We start from the raw sequence: 21,141 nt of genomic DNA on the forward strand, positions 1-21,141 counted from the left end.
TGATAAAGTGGTACCAAGGTCACATTTATCTTTTTTTTAAAACAGCGATAACCTATGACGTAAATCATTATTATTGTTCATATAAATTAAATATTAATCCTAAATAGGTATTTGATAGAGAGATTTTGAGAAATGTAATTTATTTATAAGTACAAAATTTTCTGTTCTAATTTTAAAAAGCCTCGATATATACCTATATACCTATATCTACTCCGTATTAACACACCACACAATTTCAATGTAGGTAGCTGTAGCAAATTACCATTTAGCAATACGAAACTAATCATCAATTTGAATATTAAAAGTTGAATTTAAATTAAGATAGGTCACATGACTTGCAAGGTATCGTTGCTAGTTGCTACTAGAACAATAATTATTATTAATATCTCTCAACGTTAACAAATAATATTAATAATATGTGTGTAGTACAGTAGTAGTGTGAATATGTATGTAAGTATTTTAAATGTATCTACATTTAAAATACTAATTAATACACTAAAATTTACTATAGATCAAATGTGGGCGTGGATGATCTTGACCTTTGCAATAGTAATAATTTAAAATTAGTCATTTTATTAATGTCATTTTTCGATCTGACGATTATGCATTATTTGTTGTTCGGATACACATATTATCTATTAAACATGAGACATGTTATAAAATGTGTCGGTAAGAATTTAACGCATGTAAAATATATATATAAAATCATAGTTTGTTTCCCTTAGAAATCATGATAGGCAAATTTTGCAGCTTGTTAAACCTACTAAGATAATAAAAATATACATTTTGCAAAGGCGCTATACGTTATTAAAAAAAAAAAGCAAAAGACAGACGAAAAAAAAGAGAACGTTTTTTCTGTTCTTTATTATGTTTAAAATAAGAACAGAATACCTACTTTTTGTTCTTGTAGGATTTTTTTTAATTAGTTTACATTTTAATATTGATTTAATGTGAGAAATGAGAATCAAATGTGTGTCTCCTGATTGCATATTAAATTATTTTAAATGGGAAAGTGTTTTTTTGCGAAATTAATGGTACCTAAACGCTCTATACTTACACAGTTACACTTATTTATAAATATACTCGGATTCATTGTAAGTAAGTATGTCGTAATATTATTTTATTGTCTATTATTTAATTACAAATTATATTATTTTTAATAATTATAATTATAATTATTAGTAGTTAGTATTCACTTAAAATATGCATACTTATTTTTGCTATTGTTCTTTATATTTTCAATTTTGTATCATTTTGAGAACTTCTTTTTTTTTGGTTGCCGCGGCCACGGTAGGTACTGAGAAAAAGGATACAAGGAAATAAACATTATAATCTTTTATTGAACAAGGTATACATATACATAATAGGTTACATATTATAAAATCAACCTTATACTCCTAATATAGCTTAATTCACATAAGTTCAATTGCGTAACAAAAATATTAAATATCACAATATACCTAGGTACCTAATTCTTTATTAATCATAGAATCTTAATACTATATACTAATATAAAGGCGAAAGTTTGTATGGATGTATGGATGTGTGGATGTATGGATGTTTGTTACTCTTTCACGTAAAAACTACTGAACCGATTACAATGAAATTTAGCACATAGCATATAGAAGGTAACTTGGATTAAGGTGATGAATTAATTTTTCTAACATTTACGGCCCTTTTTAAACCTTCGTAATTTTTATATTATTAAAGTTGTCGTGATGAAAATTCTTGACAGGAAAGTTCAATAGTAACACAATACGTCTACCGTTTTAGAAACATGATTCCATGATATTTTCTCGATAGAAAAAAAATACAAAGTTCTCATTGTTATTTTTTTATAATCTCTGGCATCTTCAAAATAACAAACGTAAAGTTACGACTTTTTGGATATTAACTATAAAATATACAACCTATACGTCTACCGAGTTAGAATTTTGAAATATGCGATGGTTTTGAAATAAACAAGAAATATTTGAAATTAGCGCGCGACCAGCCAATATAGCGAGAGCTGCCCTGTACCTTCCTACCCCGATCGCTGCACGAGTCATTCCCGCTACGGCCGTCACCTCCCTAGAGTATATTTGTTCTGTGGCCGTCACACGGGGAACTTGTGTCGCTCGCGCAATCGTAACAAAGGGTGACAACACGATAAGACAAATGGGGACAATAAAGAAAATAAGAAGAAGAAACATAAAGGTTGGAGGAAAAATAATGCTTACAATTGGAACAAATTAATGAAGTAAGTTGGTTTTATTTTAAATTTGATGATAATTGTATTATAGACGATGTTTGATATGTACCCCTGTTTTAAGTACATAACGAATGTGTAAGATTTTTTCTTTTATAGCATAGATAATCTTTTCAGAAATCCGGAATCCAGAAGGAAAATAAACCCACTGATTGTTCACAATGTGAACCCACTCCTTCGTAAGTACCTTTATTCAGTCAAAAATGTATGTTATCAATGCTCTACTGGTTTTATCGCATGATTCCATTTTTAGCAAAAAGCAACAAAGTGCAAAGAAATAAAAAATCATGGTGAACTTAGTGGAAGTATGGTGAATGTAATATGGAACAGGAGCTCATTGGAGTAGTATTATATTTAAAAAAATAAGAAATAATTTCAAGAATTACATTTCTTAGTAGGTGGTAGATAAGTATGTTGTATAAAAAATTTGATGTTGATATTTATTTCATTTATACTTACTACACCTGTGCGGGAAATTGCTTAGTACTAAAACAGGTTTTTACGTTTTCACATTAGCTAATATTATGTATTTTTGTTGTTAGAAAGTAAACTTAATTTAATGTTTATAATACATTATTATTGGTATAAATAAGCCAGTGTTCGTCTCACATTGCTGTACCTGCCTACCTACCCTACCAGGGCCTAACTTTGTTCTGGCTATTTTATTTTGATTATTTGTAATGAATAATTACAATTATAATAGAGTGCAAAAAATAAATACATGCGTCAATATATTTTGTGTTTTTTTTTAAACAATTTTTTTATTTAAAAAAATATCATCCGACCGCGGCTTTGCCCGCGTGGAATTAGGTTATATCGTGAATCCTGTTTTATCCCACAGAAGTGTTCAGTTCGGATAAAAAGTATCCTATGTGTAAATCCAGGCAATTAGCTATATTTTATCAAAATTGGTAATGTAGTCTTGACGTGATTAAGTAACAACTAACAAAAAAATATACAAATTAACATCCAAAGTTTCGCATCAGTTTTACTGTATTAGTGATATCTTCCACTCTTGACTTTGACTGAGAAGAATTAGGGTTTATAACTTCTTTCAGAAATAGTACCTTTCATTTCTGGGCATGATGTAATATCTACGTCAGCATCAAATTCTATCTAAATCAATTCAGTAGTCCGCGTTATTGAGTACCATTTCATTTTTTCAGAGTAACAATATTTTTTGTTATTTTAAAGATTATTTATAACCTGTATTATTTTGTAGTTAATAAAGTAAACATTACGAAATAATAATAATTATTAATAATGTCTAAGTAGTTGTTAAAAAGAAGATTATTTGTTTATAAGCAAGAAAATAAATCCAATAAATCAACAATTAAATATATGTAAGTATAACAATTTTATAACTGTATGACGACTCCATACATGTTTGTCCCGAAACGGCCAGCGGCAGCGCGGCGAGTTTGCAAGAATGACTTCGCGCACACCCGCGTTCGCGATAGCGAGCTATTAGACTCCGCCCCCCAAGCAGTGGATTTTTTTTTGTGTATCGTCTTAACACATAGGATAGGTTTTATCCCGGAAATCCCACGGGAACGGGAACTATGCGGGTTTTCCTTTGAAAACGCGGGCGAAGCCGCGGGCGGAAATCTAGTACCTGTATAAAATTAAACCTATTAAGATTATAAAACACTAGCTGCGCTCCGCGGTTTCACCCGCGTGGCTCCGCTTCTGTTGGTCTTAGCGTGATGATATATTATAGCCTATAGCCTTCCTGGATAAATGGGCTATCTAACACCGAAATAATTTTTCAAATCGGACCAGTAGTTCCTGAGATTAGCGCGTTCAAACAAACAAACCCTTCAGCTTTATAATATTATAGTACCTATAGATTAAATCATACCTCCTAAATGATATTTTTTAATTCTCATTTATTCATTTCCACGCTACAAAACTATGATCTTTTGCAGGAATCTATTGAAGAGAAATTTTTGAAGGAAAACATTGTAGGTAATTTCTAAAAGGAAACAAAGTTGGACGACATGTGCCATATCATCGCCAACTCGCGCTTGCCCAGCATGGAGGATTACAGCGTAAAATGTTATAGGAGGTATGTGAATCCTCTCATTTAACCAACATTTCTTATTTACTATACGGTGCGAATAAAAAGAGAGGTAATATCACAGACTAATAATAATATACTACGTATACAAGTAATATTTTGACTGTGTACAAAAAATTATATTTAAAAAAGGTCCGATGAAGACTTTATGCCGGTTGCTTACATTCCCATGCATGCATATGCAAGTGTAGGACGATTATGACAAATACATCCTTATTACTTACATACAAACATTCGTACGTTGTAAGTGACCCGTTAACAGTGGATGGTATCGACTTAGACGAACTTTCTTGCCTTTAAAAAGCGAAAAGAGACTCTTTATTTCTTCAAAGTTGAAGAGCTTGTTTGCTTGAAGGCGCTAATGTCAGGATTTGTAGTCCGATATGAAAAATGGTTAAGTGTTTGTTAGCTCATATCGAGGAAGGCTATACTATGTAGGTATATCAATTATCATCATGCTAAAACTTAAAGGAGCAAAAAATACGGATATAACCGGGAGTACAGCTAGCTAGCCAGGAGCTGCTTAAGTTTTCAACATTTTCTTCAATTGCCGTCATATTTCAACCGATTTACATTCAACGTTAACCAATCTTTATCTATATAATCTTATCTTCTTATATATAAAATTCTCGTGTCACAATGTTAGTCTGCATACTCCTCCGAAACGGGTGGACCGATTCTCATGAAATTTTCTGTGCATATCGGGTAAGTCTGAGAATCGGCCAACATCTATTTTTCATATGTACCACGGGCGAAGCCGGGGCGGACCGCTAGTATTATATACAACCTTCCAGTAAAGTTACTCCATACATAATATTATAGTACATACCTCCTATAATTTTATTAAAACCCGCTCTGGTCCGTCCTAAATCCGTACGGTGTATCCACGGGCCTGCAAGTGCTGACCAGCAAGCATGTAACCTCGATTAACCCAGAGGGTACTAAGGCTAATCGGCTGGAAACTCACTCGCCCGCTCCACACTGTGCTCCACACCTCTATTTATAACTTCCCTTCAAACTTGTTACCCATTAACGCTAGAGAAGATTTAATACGTTCTGTAACTTGGTTATGTGTAAAAATGTCAAGTTGTGCTTTGGCTGTAGAAGCTGTAACGGGAAGGATCTGGTAAGACGTAAGATTTTAAAAGCCTGACAAAGGATAAAAACTTTCGTAGCACTAAATTGAGGGTAGCTACGAATAGAATAATTCACTTAGGTATTGTCTCAAAAAATAGACTTAAATCTTATATATAAAATTCTCGTGTCACAATGTTAGTCTGCATACTCCTCCGAAACGGGTGGACCGATTCTCATGAAATTTTCTGTGCATATCGGGTAAGGCTGAGAATCGGCCAACATCTATTTTTCATATGTACCACGGGCGAAGCCGGGGCGGACCGCTAGTAATTAAATATATTTCCGATAATGCATTTTTTTTTGTATTTGAACATGCTCATAAACTAGGTTGTCAGTCAATATTTTTTCAGGAGTACCTATGGGTTGAACTACACAAAATAGAAATAAGGTTTAATTTTTTTAATTAATGATTGTGTAATAATGTCATCAGTAATATAGTAATTGCATATGCCGCGGCCGTGTCGGTTGGCGTATAATAATAGAAGTCACATTTTTAACTTTTTTTATGTAACTTCCAAAATACGTTGTTTAGGAATGATATTTGTATACCAAAAGATAGTGTAATTATTCTGTTACAAAAGAAATAAACGTATTTTTGTGTAATATTATCAGTTGTAGAAATATTTTGTATTTTCACTCTTCAGAAAAATGTGACTTATAACCCCGGGTCAGGGATGGTTGTCACAATGCCTAGGGTAGATAGTCTTATACTAAATAACAGGCAATTTATAAATAGAAAGTCACACTTTGGTCTTATAATTTTACGGAATAGTTTTTAATTAAGAACTCTTAACCAAATGAAACCGTGTCTATGGTCTTTATTTCAGTCTGAATATTAATCAATCACAATTTTAGCAAACAACAATAATCGTGAGTCAATATAGAGTCATCAAGGACAGATGGACTTCCAGCAGATTTGTTAGGGTGATTTTCCGGTGTTGATTGAAAATTTACGGCTAAAACAAACAATCTCAAAACGCAAATAAAGTCATCTCGCATACAGGGGGCTGGTTGATATGTGACAACAAGCCCCCGAAAATTTGTGACAACGAGCCCCATAACACGTTGGAAAATAAAATTGAAAATAAATTCCGATCAATGAATATCTAAAAAACTATACTACGATATTATAAAACACATTTCATCATCATCAAATGCACTGAAAGATTATTACTGTAAAACAAGAACGTATAATTACGAGGTTCGACACAGCAGCACAAAAATTTACTTTTGCTGTGCGAAAACAATAAACACGTGTGAGGCCCTCACGACAGATCGGAGCGGTCTGACGCGAAGTTGGGACAGCGTTTTCACTGTATCGCTCTTGCCACGCTGTTCAACAGACTTATTCGATAGTTCAGTTTTGTGTTAAGACCGCTGTGACAACCAACCCGTGAGACAACCAAACCCGGTCTCCCTAATAACTAGGACCTGAATAAGTATAGCTATAAATTCACAGCGCGATCGCGGCCCCGAAGCGGTGCGTTTAACGACGACGTTTAAGACGTATAACGACGCACGGACGATCCTCTTTTTCAGACAAAACGCTCCGTGCGGCAACAGTGCGGCGCCGCGAGCGTCCGCGAGCGTTTGCGGTACCCGCAATCTCACAATGTGAGATCACTTGAAATTATTTTTGCGCGTATAATAAATTTCTACATTGCGAAATCCGATTTATCTTAAAAATATTGTTTAACATAAAATTTATATCAGATAGACGCATGCGTTGTATTTGTTAATATACAGTATACCTTAAACCTTAAGGTATACCTCAATTCAATTCAATATTTCAATTTATGACATTAGGTACCTCAAAAGAGCGTCGCTACTTTTTTGACATTTCTCCAACTACCGTCATAATTCAACCGATTTACACTAAATGTTATATATAGTGGCAAGTCGAAATAAAGCTAATTAGCCACAATTTACTTCAGTTGTTTTCTTATTCGCTTACGATAGCGGTGGTTGAATCATGTCATACGTTGACGTCTAATCTTGTGTGCAGTTTTTGAAGATCAAATGTTGTGTTGTTACTAGCGTGATTATAATATATGACCCGACCTGTTATTATATATGGTTATATACCTGCATATAATGTACCAACGAGATCGGGGAGCTGTCTTGACCATTGTATGATAAAGTCACGATCACAGTGCAAAGCAGTTATTTGCCATTCTGATATTACTGACCATGATACTGTCTTATTGTCAATTAGCCTAACATCTACAGATAAGTGTTTATCGAATAGTACGGACATTTTAGTTAAATCGAAAATTGATCACAATAAATTGCAAGAGTCAATAGAAAAAATGGACTGGTCCACTTTATATAACTGTGATAATGTTGACATGGCTACCGAGATTTTTATTGACTCTCTTAATGATCTCATTTCACAAAATTCAACAAAAATAACTACTAGTAAACGTAAAATAATATTTAAACCATGGTTAACCCCTAACTTATTAAAATGTATGAAAAAACGTGATGCTTTACATATGACCACAAAAAAATTCCCTGACTCTGAATCACTTAAAAATGAGTATAAAAAATACAGAAATACTTGCAACAATTTATTACAAAATTTAAAAGATGAATATGATAGACAGGCTATTCAAGATAATAGTAAGGATAGTAAAAAACTATGGAGAACTGTTAAACGTATATGCAAAATTGATGATACCAAAAAATCTCATAATGAACTTCTTAACATCAAGACTAACAATCCTATAGATTCCCTTAATACAGTAAATGAGTACTTTTCAGAAATAGGTGAAAAATTGGCCACTAAAATTTTAGACAATCTGGATAAATCCGAAACAGAACTAGCTCGAACTTATACTAACTTAGCAAAAAGTCCATCAAACTCACTTGCTTTCACACCTTCCGATCCTTCAGAAGTAGTGAAAGTCATCAGTTGCTTAAAAACAAACTCCGCTCCGGGAATGGATGGCATAACTAATACAATTCTTAAAAATTCCAAATTATCTCTTGCACCACCCATTTCTTCTATAATAAACTTAAGTCTTTCATCTGGTACTTTTCCTAGCTGTTGCAAACTTGCTAATGTCTGTCCAATTTTTAAACAAGGTGACCCTGTTACACCATCTAACTATAGGCCAATCTCTCTTCTTAGCTCACTATCTAAAATTATAGAAAAAATAGTAAACAGCAGACTGATACGCTTTCTGGAGAAGGAAAATATATGGTCACCGAACCAATATGGATTTCGAGCTGCCAGATCCACGGAGGATGCCATCACATCATTGGTTGATTTTATTGTTGGTAAATTAGATAGTGGTTACAGGTGTGCTGGCGTTTTCCTGGATCTGGCAAAAGCATTTGATACTGTTTCTCGCAAAATTCTACTCAGGAAACTTGAGTGTGCGGGGATTAGAGGCTTACCTTTGGAATGGTTTTCCTCATATCTATCTCAGCGGTTACAGCGGGTAAAGGTAGAAAACTACTGTAGTGATTTTAAATCTATAAATTTCGGTGTCCCACAGGGTAGTGTTTTAGGTCCTACCCTTTTCTTGGTCTACATTAACGACTTCTGCTCATTGAACATGCTTCAGGCTCAAGTTTTTGCCTTCGCAGATGATACTGCTGTTATATTCTACGAGCGCGACTGGGCTGGAGTCGTTGATGTAGCCCAAGCAGGTCTACAAATAATGGCAAGTTGGCTGCAAAGTAACTTACTTACCCTGAATACCGACAAAACAAAAGTTGTTTGTTTTCATATAACACAAAAAACGGCACCTGTGGTAGATATGAGGTTTACCATCCATCACTGCAAAGTAGGAACACCAATATGCTCGTGCCCTAATCTCCAAATAGTAGATGAAATCAAATATCTCGGTGTCATAATTGACAGGAAACTAACATGGGAGAACCAAGCACGTGCCCTAAGCTCCAGAGTTCGCAAACTCATGTACATATTCAAACTATTAAGAAATGTGGCTGATACAAAAACGATACGTATTGTGTACACAGCGCTGTGTCAGTCTATTCTGTGTTATGGAATATGTGCATGGGGTGCAGCTTGTAAAACCATACTGCTGAGGGTGGAAAGGGCACAAAGGGCGGTAATAAAAGTGGCATATAAAAAGCCCTTCCGATTTCCAACAAAACAATTGTACCTAGAAACCGGTCAACTTAGTGTACGGAAGCTATTTTTAATGGCGCTCATTTTAAAATTTCACAAGTCAGCTGCTAGAACCATAAATAATCCGGAAAGTAGACGTCTTACATGGAAAGCTCCTACCACTCACACATCTTTTGCTCATAAGTTCTTCTCTTACCTGGGTCCTTACTTATATACTAAAATCAACATTAAATTAAATATTTTTAAAATGACTAGATGGAAATTAAAAAAGTCCCTTAAAGTATGGATGCAAGGCCTTGACTATATTCAGACTGAAGAGTTTTTGAAATTGGAAGCATGAGACAACTAGAAAATTATTTACAATATTGATGTACACACACACACACACACACACACGCACACACACACACACACACAAACACACACACACACACACACACACACACACACACCTCACCACACACCACACATGAATACACACTCGCATGTTTAAGTTTGCATTGAGTTTAATTATAGTAGTGTTTACGACGTTTGTTTTCGACCTACCGTCACTTTATGTTATATTTTTATTGTTCACACGAATTGCAATTTGCATTGTCATTACTCATTATCATTTGTGTCATCTTAACGTTTTGTTGGAAGGAATTAAATTGAAAGCGATACATAAAAAGGGAGTTTTTGTTCATGGTCCTTACGATTGCCGGATATAATATAATATAATATATAATATATAACGATACTGGAGAATACTGGCTTTGGAGTTACGACAATATCGATGAAATTATTATTGGTGGATTACGACTAATAGTACGTACATACAACTATAACGGTCAGCGTGATATCGAGTTGGGTGTTCTATCATCGTGTCTTCACATCTGCATCTGGAGGTTATTTTGTGTATAAGTGCTGTGAGTGAGTAAATAAGTGGACAAACCGTGAGTACATTCGAGATATCATAATACATAATTGGACTTTATATATTGGGACTTTAAGTAAATCGTATAAAACTTGCTAATTGCTATTACAAAATAAATTGATTTGTACTTTAAAGATTGACGTGTTAAATAGGTCAAGGTTACGTGTTTCGCTAAAACTTAAAACAATAATTATAGTTAAGTAATACCTACTTATTATAATCTGTGAATGCGTAACAGTTTATGAATATTGTACATATTTATAAATCTTTGTCGGATTTCCTATAGTTAATAATTAATATCAAGTTAATGTATAAATTAATTTATAGGATTACGTATTTCAAATATTTAACCTATAAATTTTTATAAAGTTTTTTGTATATTCATTTTGTTTAATGTGTTTGTGTATTCATTTTGTTTGTTAGTTTTTGTATTTGAAAGATGGAATCTTATATTAAAGTGCAAAACAATATATATGATCGAATTACAAAAGCTAGATCTAATTTTAAGAAATCGCCTAAAGAACGTTTAGCGAATGATGCGTATTTATCGACAAGATTAGATGCGCTTGAAGAACTTTGGTCTCAGTTTTTGCAAACTCACACGCAAATTATTCAAGTTTCGGAAAGTGATAAATTGAATGCTACTACTTATGTCAAGGCTGATACATATGGCAATTGCGAAGAACAATACATCGATTATAAGTATGAGTTGCGGGAAGCTCGAGCTAATTTAGTGGTTAAATCAACCACTGTACATCATGCGCCAGATGGCAGCACCACAGCTTCAGATTCGAATCAACAAGGTTTTAAATTACCAAAGATTACTATTCCACATTTCTCCGGAAAATATGCAGAATGGACGAGCTTTCGAGACCTGTTTTTGTCACTGGTACATAGTAACCCTACATTGGATGATGTTCAACGCTTACATTATTTAAAATGTCAACTCACTGGAGAAGCGGAACAGTTCTTGCGACACATACCAATAACTGCAGAAAATTATAATTTATGTTGGAAACAGCTTGAAGATCGGTACAGCAACAAAAAGTATCTTGCCAATTGTATCTTAAAGAAATTTATGAATCAAAAAACTGTAACAACTGAATCAGCTACAGCGTTACGCGAAATATTAGATACTACTAATGAATGTATGTTTGCACTTAAAAATTTGTCAATAGATGTAAGTACTTGGGACACTATTGTTATTTATATTGTAAGCTTAAAATTAGATTCCGAGTCCCGTAAGCAGTGGGAACTGCAAAGTAGTAAAAATTGTAATTTATTACCAACATATAAAGAATTTGTAGAATTTTTAGAAATCCGCTCACGTTCATTAGAATTTATTGATCCTAAGGTAGCTAAACAAAATAGTCAACAATATAGAACTAATGTTACTCCGAAAGCGTTTCATATTTCAAATTTAAAATGTATTTATTGTTCTAATGATCATCATTTAAGAAATTGTAAAAGTTTTTCAAGAGAAATGACTGATACTCGACGGAATTTTGTCCAATCCCATAATCTTTGTTTTAATTGTCTTGGTGCAGGTCACAATGTATATTCGTGTCGCCAGTCTTCCAGGTGTCGTATTTGCAAGAAGAAACATCATTCTTTACTACATCCCAAAAATATATCGCTTCCGTCGGAGCCTCAAATGAGTGAGGCAGAATCAGATGCTAAGGAAGCAACAGCATCTACATCAACACAGGTAAAAAATATTAATAATATCAAAGCCTGCTTTTCACGTTTCAGTGGACAAGTTTTACTTGCCACCGCATTAGTTAATGCCAGGTCACACACAGGCTCATTGATCACGTTAAGATGTCTCATTGATCAAGGATCACAGGCTTCATTTTTGACTGAAGCTGCAGTTCAACTTCTTGGGCTAAGAAAGATTCCACACAAAAGCTCCATTATTGGTTTGGGTAGTGACCACTCAAGTTCTGTTGCCTCTAAAGCGAGGGTAGAAATTGAGATTCAATCACGCCATTGCAACTTTAAAATTTGCGTCCAAGCTTTTGTGCTCAATAAACTCACCTCAGTACTTCCGGAAAGGAATGCTGTTGATAATCTTAGTCCTGAAGTTTCTAAATTAGTTTTAGCAGATCCTTTCTTTGCAACACCAAATAAAATTGACATGCTCCTTGGAGCAGATGTTTATGGTCAGATTTTGCTTGAAGGTCTGATCAAGGATTCACCCAGTGCATTAATCGCGCAAAATACACAGCTGGGCTGGATTCTATCGGGTCCAATTCAATCCAGATCGAGCTCCAGCACTATTTGGTGCAATCATATTCATCAAAATGATGAATACGAACTTATGAAGAAGTTTTGGGAGCTTGAATCGGATCAATTCGCCTCTGATAAATCACTTCTTACAGAGGAGGAAATTAAATGTGAGAGTATATACACATCAACTACTAGGAGAGATAGTTCAGGACGCTATATAGTTAATTTACCATTTCGAACCGATGATCCAAATTGCAAATATGGTAATTCAAAGGCTATTGCAATAAAACAATTTAACCGGCTTGAGAATAATTTATTAAAAAATCCCAAACTTAAGGCTGAGTATGCTGCTGTCATAGAAGAATATAAAAATTTAGGTCACGTGGAAACTGTGCCATCACATGAAGAAGATTCAGCTGATGCTGTATACTTACCTCACCATGCAGTGATCCGAGAGGATAAGGATACTACCAAGGTCCGAGTTGTCTTCAACGCTTCTTGTCCAGGAACCAATGGCATCACATTGAATGACGAACTCATGGTAGGCCCATCGCTACAACCTGACTTACGTCACATTATAATGCGTTGGCGTCAATATCCAATTTGTCTTGTCGCTGACATTATAAAAATGTACAGACAGGTGAAAATATCTGAATTACATACAGATTTTCAACGTTTTGTGTGGCGCGAAGATCCAGATCAAAGACTGCAGCATCTGCGCCTCTTACGAGTTACCTTTGGAACGGCTTCAGCACCTTATCTCGCTGTGAAATCATTACAGCAAGTTGCACACGACGATGGAGTAAAGTATCCGCTGGCTGCTGAAAGGGTACTTCATGATTTTTACATGGATGATTTTATGTCAGGCTGCTTTTCTGTGGAAGAAGGTAAGCAAATTTATAAGGAAATAACACAACTTCTACAAGGAGGTGGATTTGTCTTGCAAAAATGGAGTAGTAATAGCGAAGAAATACTTAAAGAGATTAATGAAGATGTTGAAGATCAAGCAGAAAACCTGAAACTAAAAATAGATGAAATCATGAAAATTTTAGGACTTACCTGGAACAGAAGAAGTGATGAATTTGAATACGTAGTACACCTTCCACCACTCTCTCCTCCTGTAACAAAAAGAAAGGTTATTTCAGAAATTTCTCGATTATTTGATCCTGTTGGTTGGCTTGCACCAGTAATAATTTCAGCCAAAGTTTTTATACAAAAATTATGGCTCTCGGGAATTGAGTGGGATGATGAACTTCCTGCACAATTACTGAAGGACTGGCTCAAGTATAGAAGTGAATTAGATACACTTACCAAATTTAGTATCCCACGCTGGATTAACATCAATAATGATGATACAGTTCGCGAATTGCATGGCTTCTGCGATGCTTCAAATGTTGCATTTGCGGCAGTTGTGTACTTGCGAGTGGTTAACTCCAATGGGGAAATTAATGTTGCATTAATCGCTTCCAAAACAAAGGTAGCGCCCATTAAACAAGTTTCGATTCCGAGATTGGAGCTTTGTGGAGCTTTACTACTCACAAGACTGCTACTAGAAGTGTCTCAAGCCATGGGTATGGCGAAATCTTCTATTCATGCGTGGACCGACTCACAAATTGTGCTCGCTTGGCTTCAAGGACAACCTAGTCGTTGGAAAACCTTTGTCGCCAACCGTGTGTCGGAGATTATTACTTCGTTGGAACCGCAGCAATGGCAACACGTATCTACCAAGGATAATCCTGCAGATTGTGCATCGCGTGGCGGTACGCAATGGGATGTTCAACTCTGGAAGGAAGGGCCGAAGTGGCTGCAAGAAAAGAATATTAATTTTACAAGACGTCAAATAGAAGATACACATCTAGAAGAAAGAAAAATGAAAATTTGTTTAATAAATACTTACGGTGATGAAGCAGATCCCGAAGAAGAAATATATTCACGGTTTTCATCTTTGAGAAGACTGCTCCGGGTTACTGCACTCTGTAAAAGACTAATTAAAAGGATGAGAAAAAAGGAAGTAGAAGATCAGAAGGATTGGATAACAAGTTTTGAAATAAGAGAAAGTTTAAAAGTATGTATTAAAAGATGCCAAGAAAAACATTTCGGTGAAGAGCTTGCAGATTTAAGAAATAAAAAAGAAATAAATAAAAAAAGTAGACTTACCTCACTTAATCCAATAATTGACGAAGACGGTATTCTACGAGTAGGTGGCAGACTGCAGCAGGCAATCCTTAGTGATGAGAGAAAACATCCTATCATTCTTCCTCGCAAATCACAGTTTACAACTTTGATTATTGCGGATGCTCATGAGAGAACATTTCACGGTGGTCCCCAATTGATGCAAAATTATTTGCAATCAAAATACTGGATACTAGGTGCGAAGGATTTAGTACGACTGTGTGTTCGTAAATGCGTTCGTTGTGTACGATATGCCGCTCGCACAAGACACCAGTTGATGGGACAACTACCGGTTGAAAGATCTACTGCTTGTCGACCTTTCTTAAAGAGTGGAGTAGACTATGCAGGGCCTATTAATATAAGAACCTCTAAAGGCAGAGGTAATCGGTCATTCAAGGGATATATTTGCTTATTCATTTGTATGGCCACACGCGCTATCCATCTCGAAGCAGTAAGTGACCTTACAGCTCAGGGATTTCTAGCAGCGTTTAAGCGTTTTATAGCACGCCGTGGTCATTGCGCCGAAGTATGGAGCGATAATGGGACAAATTTTGTGGGTGCAGCACGAGAACTCAAATCTTTATATGCTCATGAGAGGTCGAGTATAGCGCAGGAAATTGCAGATCAACTGGCTACAAATGGGACTGAATGGCATTTTATCCCTCCCCATTCCCCAAATTTTGGAGGACTATGGGAGGCAGGGGTAAAATCGACGAAACATCATTTAAGACGCATTGTTGGGAATTCAACTTTAACATTCGAAGAAATGACAACATTACTTTGTCAAATAGAATCCTGTCTGAATTCTCGGCCTATTTCTAAAATTACTGAGAATCCAGACAATCCAATCCCACTGACTCCAGGACACTTTTTGGTGGGAGAACCTCTGGTTTTACCCCCTGATGTCAATTACGAAACATCCAATATCACAAATCTCAGACGGTGGCAAATGACTCAAAAAATGACACAAGATTTTTGGCGTCGTTGGTCAAATGAATATTTGACTCAGTTCTACCATCGTTATAAATGGAACAATATTGTTCCTGAACCTACAATTGGAGATTTAGTGTTAGTAGTGGAGGATGATCTTCCACCTGGAAGATGGTTATATGGTATTATAGTTGAAAAACATCCCGGATTGGACGGAATTACGCGAGTTGTCAGTCTTAAATGTAAAAACAATGTAATTAAACGTCCTGTTTCTAAATTGTGTTTTTTGCCAATTACCAACTAATGTTGATTTTTTTTGTTGGCTCTCGAGCCTCATATTATGTTCGTATTAGCACGTATTAGTAAGAAAGCATGCAATGTGGTAATATTTTAGTTTGTATTTTTTCTGTATTTGATGTTAAATTCGTGTAAAGACTTTCGTTAGTATTTATGTTTTGATCGGTTAATTGTATTAAGGAAAATTTTGTAAATTTGTCCTTGGTGGGCTGTATGTTTACGACGTTTGTTTTCGACCTACCGTCACTTTATGTTATATTTTTATTGTTCACACGAATTGCAATTTGCATTGTCATTACTCATTATCATTTGTGTCATCTTAACGTTTTGTTGGAAGGAATTAAATTGAAAGCGATACATAAAAAGGGAGTTTTTGTTCAAGTAGTTAGCATGAATTTATATTATATTTTAACGAATTTATATTGTTTTTAAGTATTTAATAAAAATAAAAAAATTGTTTTGTATAGAAGATTTTTAATGTGATACTTAGTTTATTTTCTTAGCATAAGGATTAAAATGTACCACTGGAAGATACTTGTTCCCACGACACAGGGAATCCTAGTGTGGGAGCAAGGGTTTTCAATTTCTATGCATCTTATATTTTTTGGAAATAAAGATTATTGTTTATTGTTTATTGTTATTGTTTATTAATATTCATGCAATTTTAAGTAAATCCATGTTGTACTTTTTGAGTTTAGTCCGGACATACTTACAGACAAACAGCAATTTGTTGCGCTACCTAGCCGTGCTACTTCATAATAATTTTAGCCACGTAGTTATTAATGAACTAGTGAACACGCAATATTTTTTCTCATTTTTGCAATTTTTTCATTGATCTGCTTTAATACTTATCGATTACTTGATATTATATAGATTCATGTATAAATAAATAGATTAGGTACTCCGAAAAAAAAAAATTCAACGAAACAAAAGAAAGGACGAGAACGAAATGAGTTTTAGAGATTACTGAGCTCAACAAAATAAACAAACAAACAAACTTTTCCGCTTTATATTTGATTAGATATTATAGAATATGCAAAAAATTATGTTTTCGTTTTTATTTCACGTGGTACAAGAAAAATGGGGTGGACAATGTTTTTTTTATGCAAGAGAGTAGAGACCATATTCTAAATACTTTAATGTAGGTGCTACGCCGTACGCGAGAGAAGCTACGGACTCAAGTTGTTAATAGTAAACGATATGAGCCTTTCTATAGAGAAACAACATATAAATATGTTGATACTTTGCACGGTGTGTACCTATACTGATTATAAAAATAATAAATTTAGAGCTTTAGCTCGTTTTTGTCAAAATTACACTAATATCTGCATAAAAGCCTATTTTATATTTCAGATTAAAATGTGTATGTAATTCAACAAATTAATCCTATACTCGTATTATTTGCGTGAAAAACAAGCAAACATCCACCCGTCCTTACAAACTTTCGCATAACAGTACTACGATGAAAAACGAAGTAGCTTGCGTTAAAACCTGTAATTCATACGAAGTGCGATGTTTTTCAGTCCAATCGCACCCCAGTACTATTCATATAATATATTATTATACATAGATATAGTGTATATAGGTGCTATGGTGTACGTCGGTCGGTCGCGCCTCTGGGATGCTGCGCGGTTCATATTGTAAACAATCCGTGTTTCGATTGGTGGCGCTCTACGCACGCGCGGATGTAAGTGATCTTGTGCAGGCGTCTTTGATTATTATTTTTTACTAGTTGTTGTCTGTGGTTTCGTTTGTTTTTAGTATTTATAAGTTATAAGTATTGAAATATGGTTTTGGTTGACGCTTCTTTGTGTAGCCCGTTAATGTACGGTTTCAGGTTAAATTTTAATACTATAATTCATTGGTAATAAGGTACATTATATAGAGGCAGACACATGATGTTTCAGTTTTACTGTGCGTTCCTTCATTTCCTTGTAACAAATACAATCAATTTCTAATAAGAGCAATCATCCTCAAGTCAAGAATAGTCATATATTATACATAGTACGCAGTAGTTGTAGACATAGTACTACAAGGATTTTTAACGATCAATTCATCGTTTTCTTCTTCGATATTAAGAAAATTGGATTTGAATTGGATAAAAGTGATAAGTGTTAGCAACGAAAAATTAAGGACAATCATGTAAAGCTGTGGGATACAGCTAAGTGAAATCTTACAGCTTGATTGAGTATGTTGTGGATACATGAAAATTTCCATGATCACAGAGACTTAATAATTTGAAATTTACAAAAATTTATATTTGCGCACGAGCTGAAATGAAACATAATTGAAGTTGTTTCCCCAACAAACAAGCATCGATCGATTTGGGGAGCAGGACGTCATCCTTAGGTCACACGTGTTGCGTGCGCGTAGCGTTGCGCGGCGCGGCGGGCGCGGCGCGGGGTGTGCGGTGCGGGGCGCGGGGCGGGCGAGCGCGTGCGCGGGGAGGGACGGGCGCGGGCGGCAGACGCGCCGCGATGGTGGGCCGCGACAGCCGCTCGGAGAGCGCGGCGCGCCCCTTGGCGCCGCGGCATGAGTAGCGCGCCGCACCGGCCCGGCCCGCGCGCCCGCCATGGCGCAGGCCGGCGCGCCCCAACGCACCCACTCCTTCGCCAAGAAGACCTTCCACAAGCCGACCTACTGCCACCACTGCTCCGATCTGCTCTGGGGGCTCATCGGGCAGGGCTACGGCTGCGAAGGTACGCGCATGCGCCCCGCGCGCGTCGATACGCCCGCGCGCGAAGCACGACCAGTTATGCAACCCGGGCGTGTCTTACCCCTTCATCCCTCCGCCACCAGCTCGAGCCCGAACCCGCCATCTTCCAGCTCCAAGTGCACGACCTCGACCTTAACCCCCCCGGCCGAGCCACGCTCTCTCCTGGTCTCTCCCGTCATCCTCTAGGTCGAGCCGGGAGCAGAAAAGATGGTGTTGGCGAAGCTTGTGAGATATCGATCGGTCTGTTTTGTATGAGGTTTTTTTCCAAGCGGCGCGGGGCGGGGGCGCACCCCGCCCGGCGCGAGCTAGCCTTCTGTTTGGTAAGTCACCGTTAACTTTACATGGACCCGATGAAGGTCAGATTTGCGATGCTTTCTACGTTTGCCATTGAATTTGTGAAAATCTCCCATTCAGGTGAAATTTCGTCAAACGTTTGGCTACGAAGGGACCATCGCGCTAATCTGCTTGCTCTACGAAAGTTTTTCTTAATTATGATGTGTTTGTTTTTATTAATAATCTAACTATGACTTATTTCACTACTCTACCGTTTTATAAGAACATGTACCCATTTATGTAATTTGTGTGTAATAGCAAGAAATAAAATTCCCCAAGCATTCAAAAATCTTCGGCGCCTGTGACGCACTGAAGAGAACCAAATGTAAGAAATTAGAACGTACGAAACATTGCAAACATAAACTATGATTAGTATTTCATTAATCTAAATTCGTAACATTTCTTATTTAGGTATATATAAAATAAAAAAATAAAAAATAATCTAAAGAAATGGAGAGAAATCAATGTAGCAGATAGAAAGCGCGTTTACGGCTACGGTTTAGATGTTTTTTGGTCGAAAGTTAACTTTAAACCTCCGAATTCATGAACACCACGAATCTAAGTTTAATATCCATCATATTATAAATAAAATAAATAGCCTGAAAGTACGACATTGAAAAACAGAAAAGTTAAATCAGCTCTCATTCCGAGATAGTATGAGACTTAAGTAACTAAGTAACATCCCATTTGACCAACATTATATTAATTGAAGTAGGCCGTCTAATATAAAAAGTGCTAAGTTATATGTTAATTAATAAATTAAAGATCTAAATATTATTAAACGATATTGATAACACAAGCGAAAAGCTTAGCATAGGATCAGATTGTGCCGTGTGTGAAAATCCTGAAATTGTTGAATCTATGGTATACGAATTTTGCTCGATGCTACAATAACCAAATCTTGTACAACGCACGTAATCTATTTATTTTATTGATAATTTATAAATTCGTAGTCAATTCATAGGTAGGTACTTCTATTAATAACTTTAATTTATAAAAGTTTATTCGAGATTATTACTTCCATATTTTCTTTTCAGAAAAAAAGACGGGTTGCACTCCGTGAGTGCCGGCAGAAGTGAAAACTTGATTATTAACGTTGAGCATGTTTGATATCCATCCGTCTTACGCTTTTTTGATCAGGGTCACATGTCCTGACGCGAGTTTAAGATTTTATACCCATTACTGAAAAAGTGCTCAACGCCGCTAAAGAAGTTTTCACTTCAGAACAACCGAACTAAATCAAACTTAAGTGTTCTTCATCAGTCATTATTATTATAACCATAATATTATTCCAACCATCTTTCTTCCTCAAATTATGGAAAATTTATAAGAGAAAATCAAACGAACCAAAATAACTTCATGAATATTTTATAATACGCAATTACTATCCATTTGACATAAGATAATTGAATTCATAAATATCAATGCAATTTTCCTGTTCTGAAATATGCAATAATTCCTTCCTTGTTGTTGAATTTAAACCAAAATCATTAAACCAAATATGGGTTTTTATATAGATTTTATGTATTTGCTGAATTCTTTACTTTCTCAAAACTCTACAATTCAATCAACAATTTCATAATAATGGCGGAATAAGAATAATATTAACTCAGTTTTATTAACTGTGTAGATCTTATCATAGAATTCAAGCACTGAAATTATAAGCAGGAACTGTATTAAATCGTAAAAACTTTTTTGTATACAGAATATGAAAAATATATACAGAATCCTAGAAGTGACCTTTCTATCTAAAACATTGTATCCATGATTGTATCTAATAGGCCAGTTTAATCATTTGGTTAAGTTAATCAGTGATTAAATAAAAGTCGTAGCACTTTTCGTAGCACTCGCCTTATTTTTACTTATTAGAAGTAACTTGTAACATGATGTAATAATGTTTAATTCCAAGTTTTTTAAGACATTTTTTATCACAATAAATAGAAAATTTAGCCTGCGTTATGTAAACTTACAAAAATACAAC

General features: G+C 35.4%; 2 protein-coding genes and 1 long non-coding RNA gene across 3 annotated transcripts in view; all 3 read left to right on the forward strand.

Moving 5' to 3' along the window:
- The first annotated feature begins 2,104 nt into the window (after positions 1-2,104).
- Positions 2,105-2,696, forward strand: LOC149908297 (uncharacterized). The gene is made up of 3 exons (XR_016456737.1): positions 2,105-2,239; positions 2,366-2,427; positions 2,502-2,696. It is a non-coding gene; the product is annotated as an uncharacterized LOC149908297 (long non-coding RNA).
- Positions 2,697-10,781: 8,085 nt separating this feature from the next.
- LOC149908298 (uncharacterized) lies at positions 10,782-18,651 on the forward strand. The gene is made up of 4 exons (XM_090102191.1): positions 10,782-11,837; positions 12,057-12,932; positions 13,050-15,996; positions 18,485-18,651. The coding sequence occupies exons 1-4, from the start codon at positions 10,923-10,925 to the stop codon at positions 18,649-18,651; spliced, it is 4,905 nt and encodes a 1,634-aa protein (XP_089958317.1). The 5' UTR covers positions 10,782-10,922.
- Positions 18,652-18,657: 6 nt separating this feature from the next.
- Positions 18,658-21,141, forward strand: part of LOC149908299 (diacylglycerol kinase theta) — a 33,974-nt gene continuing 31,490 nt past the window's right edge. Inside the window, exon 1 of the mRNA XM_090101718.1 lies at positions 18,658-18,810. Coding sequence (XP_089957844.1) covers positions 18,684-18,810 — 127 coding nt within the window. The 5' untranslated portion in view covers positions 18,658-18,683. The remainder of the gene's footprint in view (positions 18,811-21,141) is intronic.

The sequence above is a fragment of the Colias eurytheme genome, chromosome 5 (genome assembly GCF_061535395.1).
Source record: "Colias eurytheme isolate Ceu_HAF_F1 chromosome 5, ilColEury1 Martin Lab GWU primary, whole genome shotgun sequence".
NCBI classification, from domain to species: domain Eukaryota; kingdom Metazoa; phylum Arthropoda; class Insecta; order Lepidoptera; family Pieridae; genus Colias; species Colias eurytheme.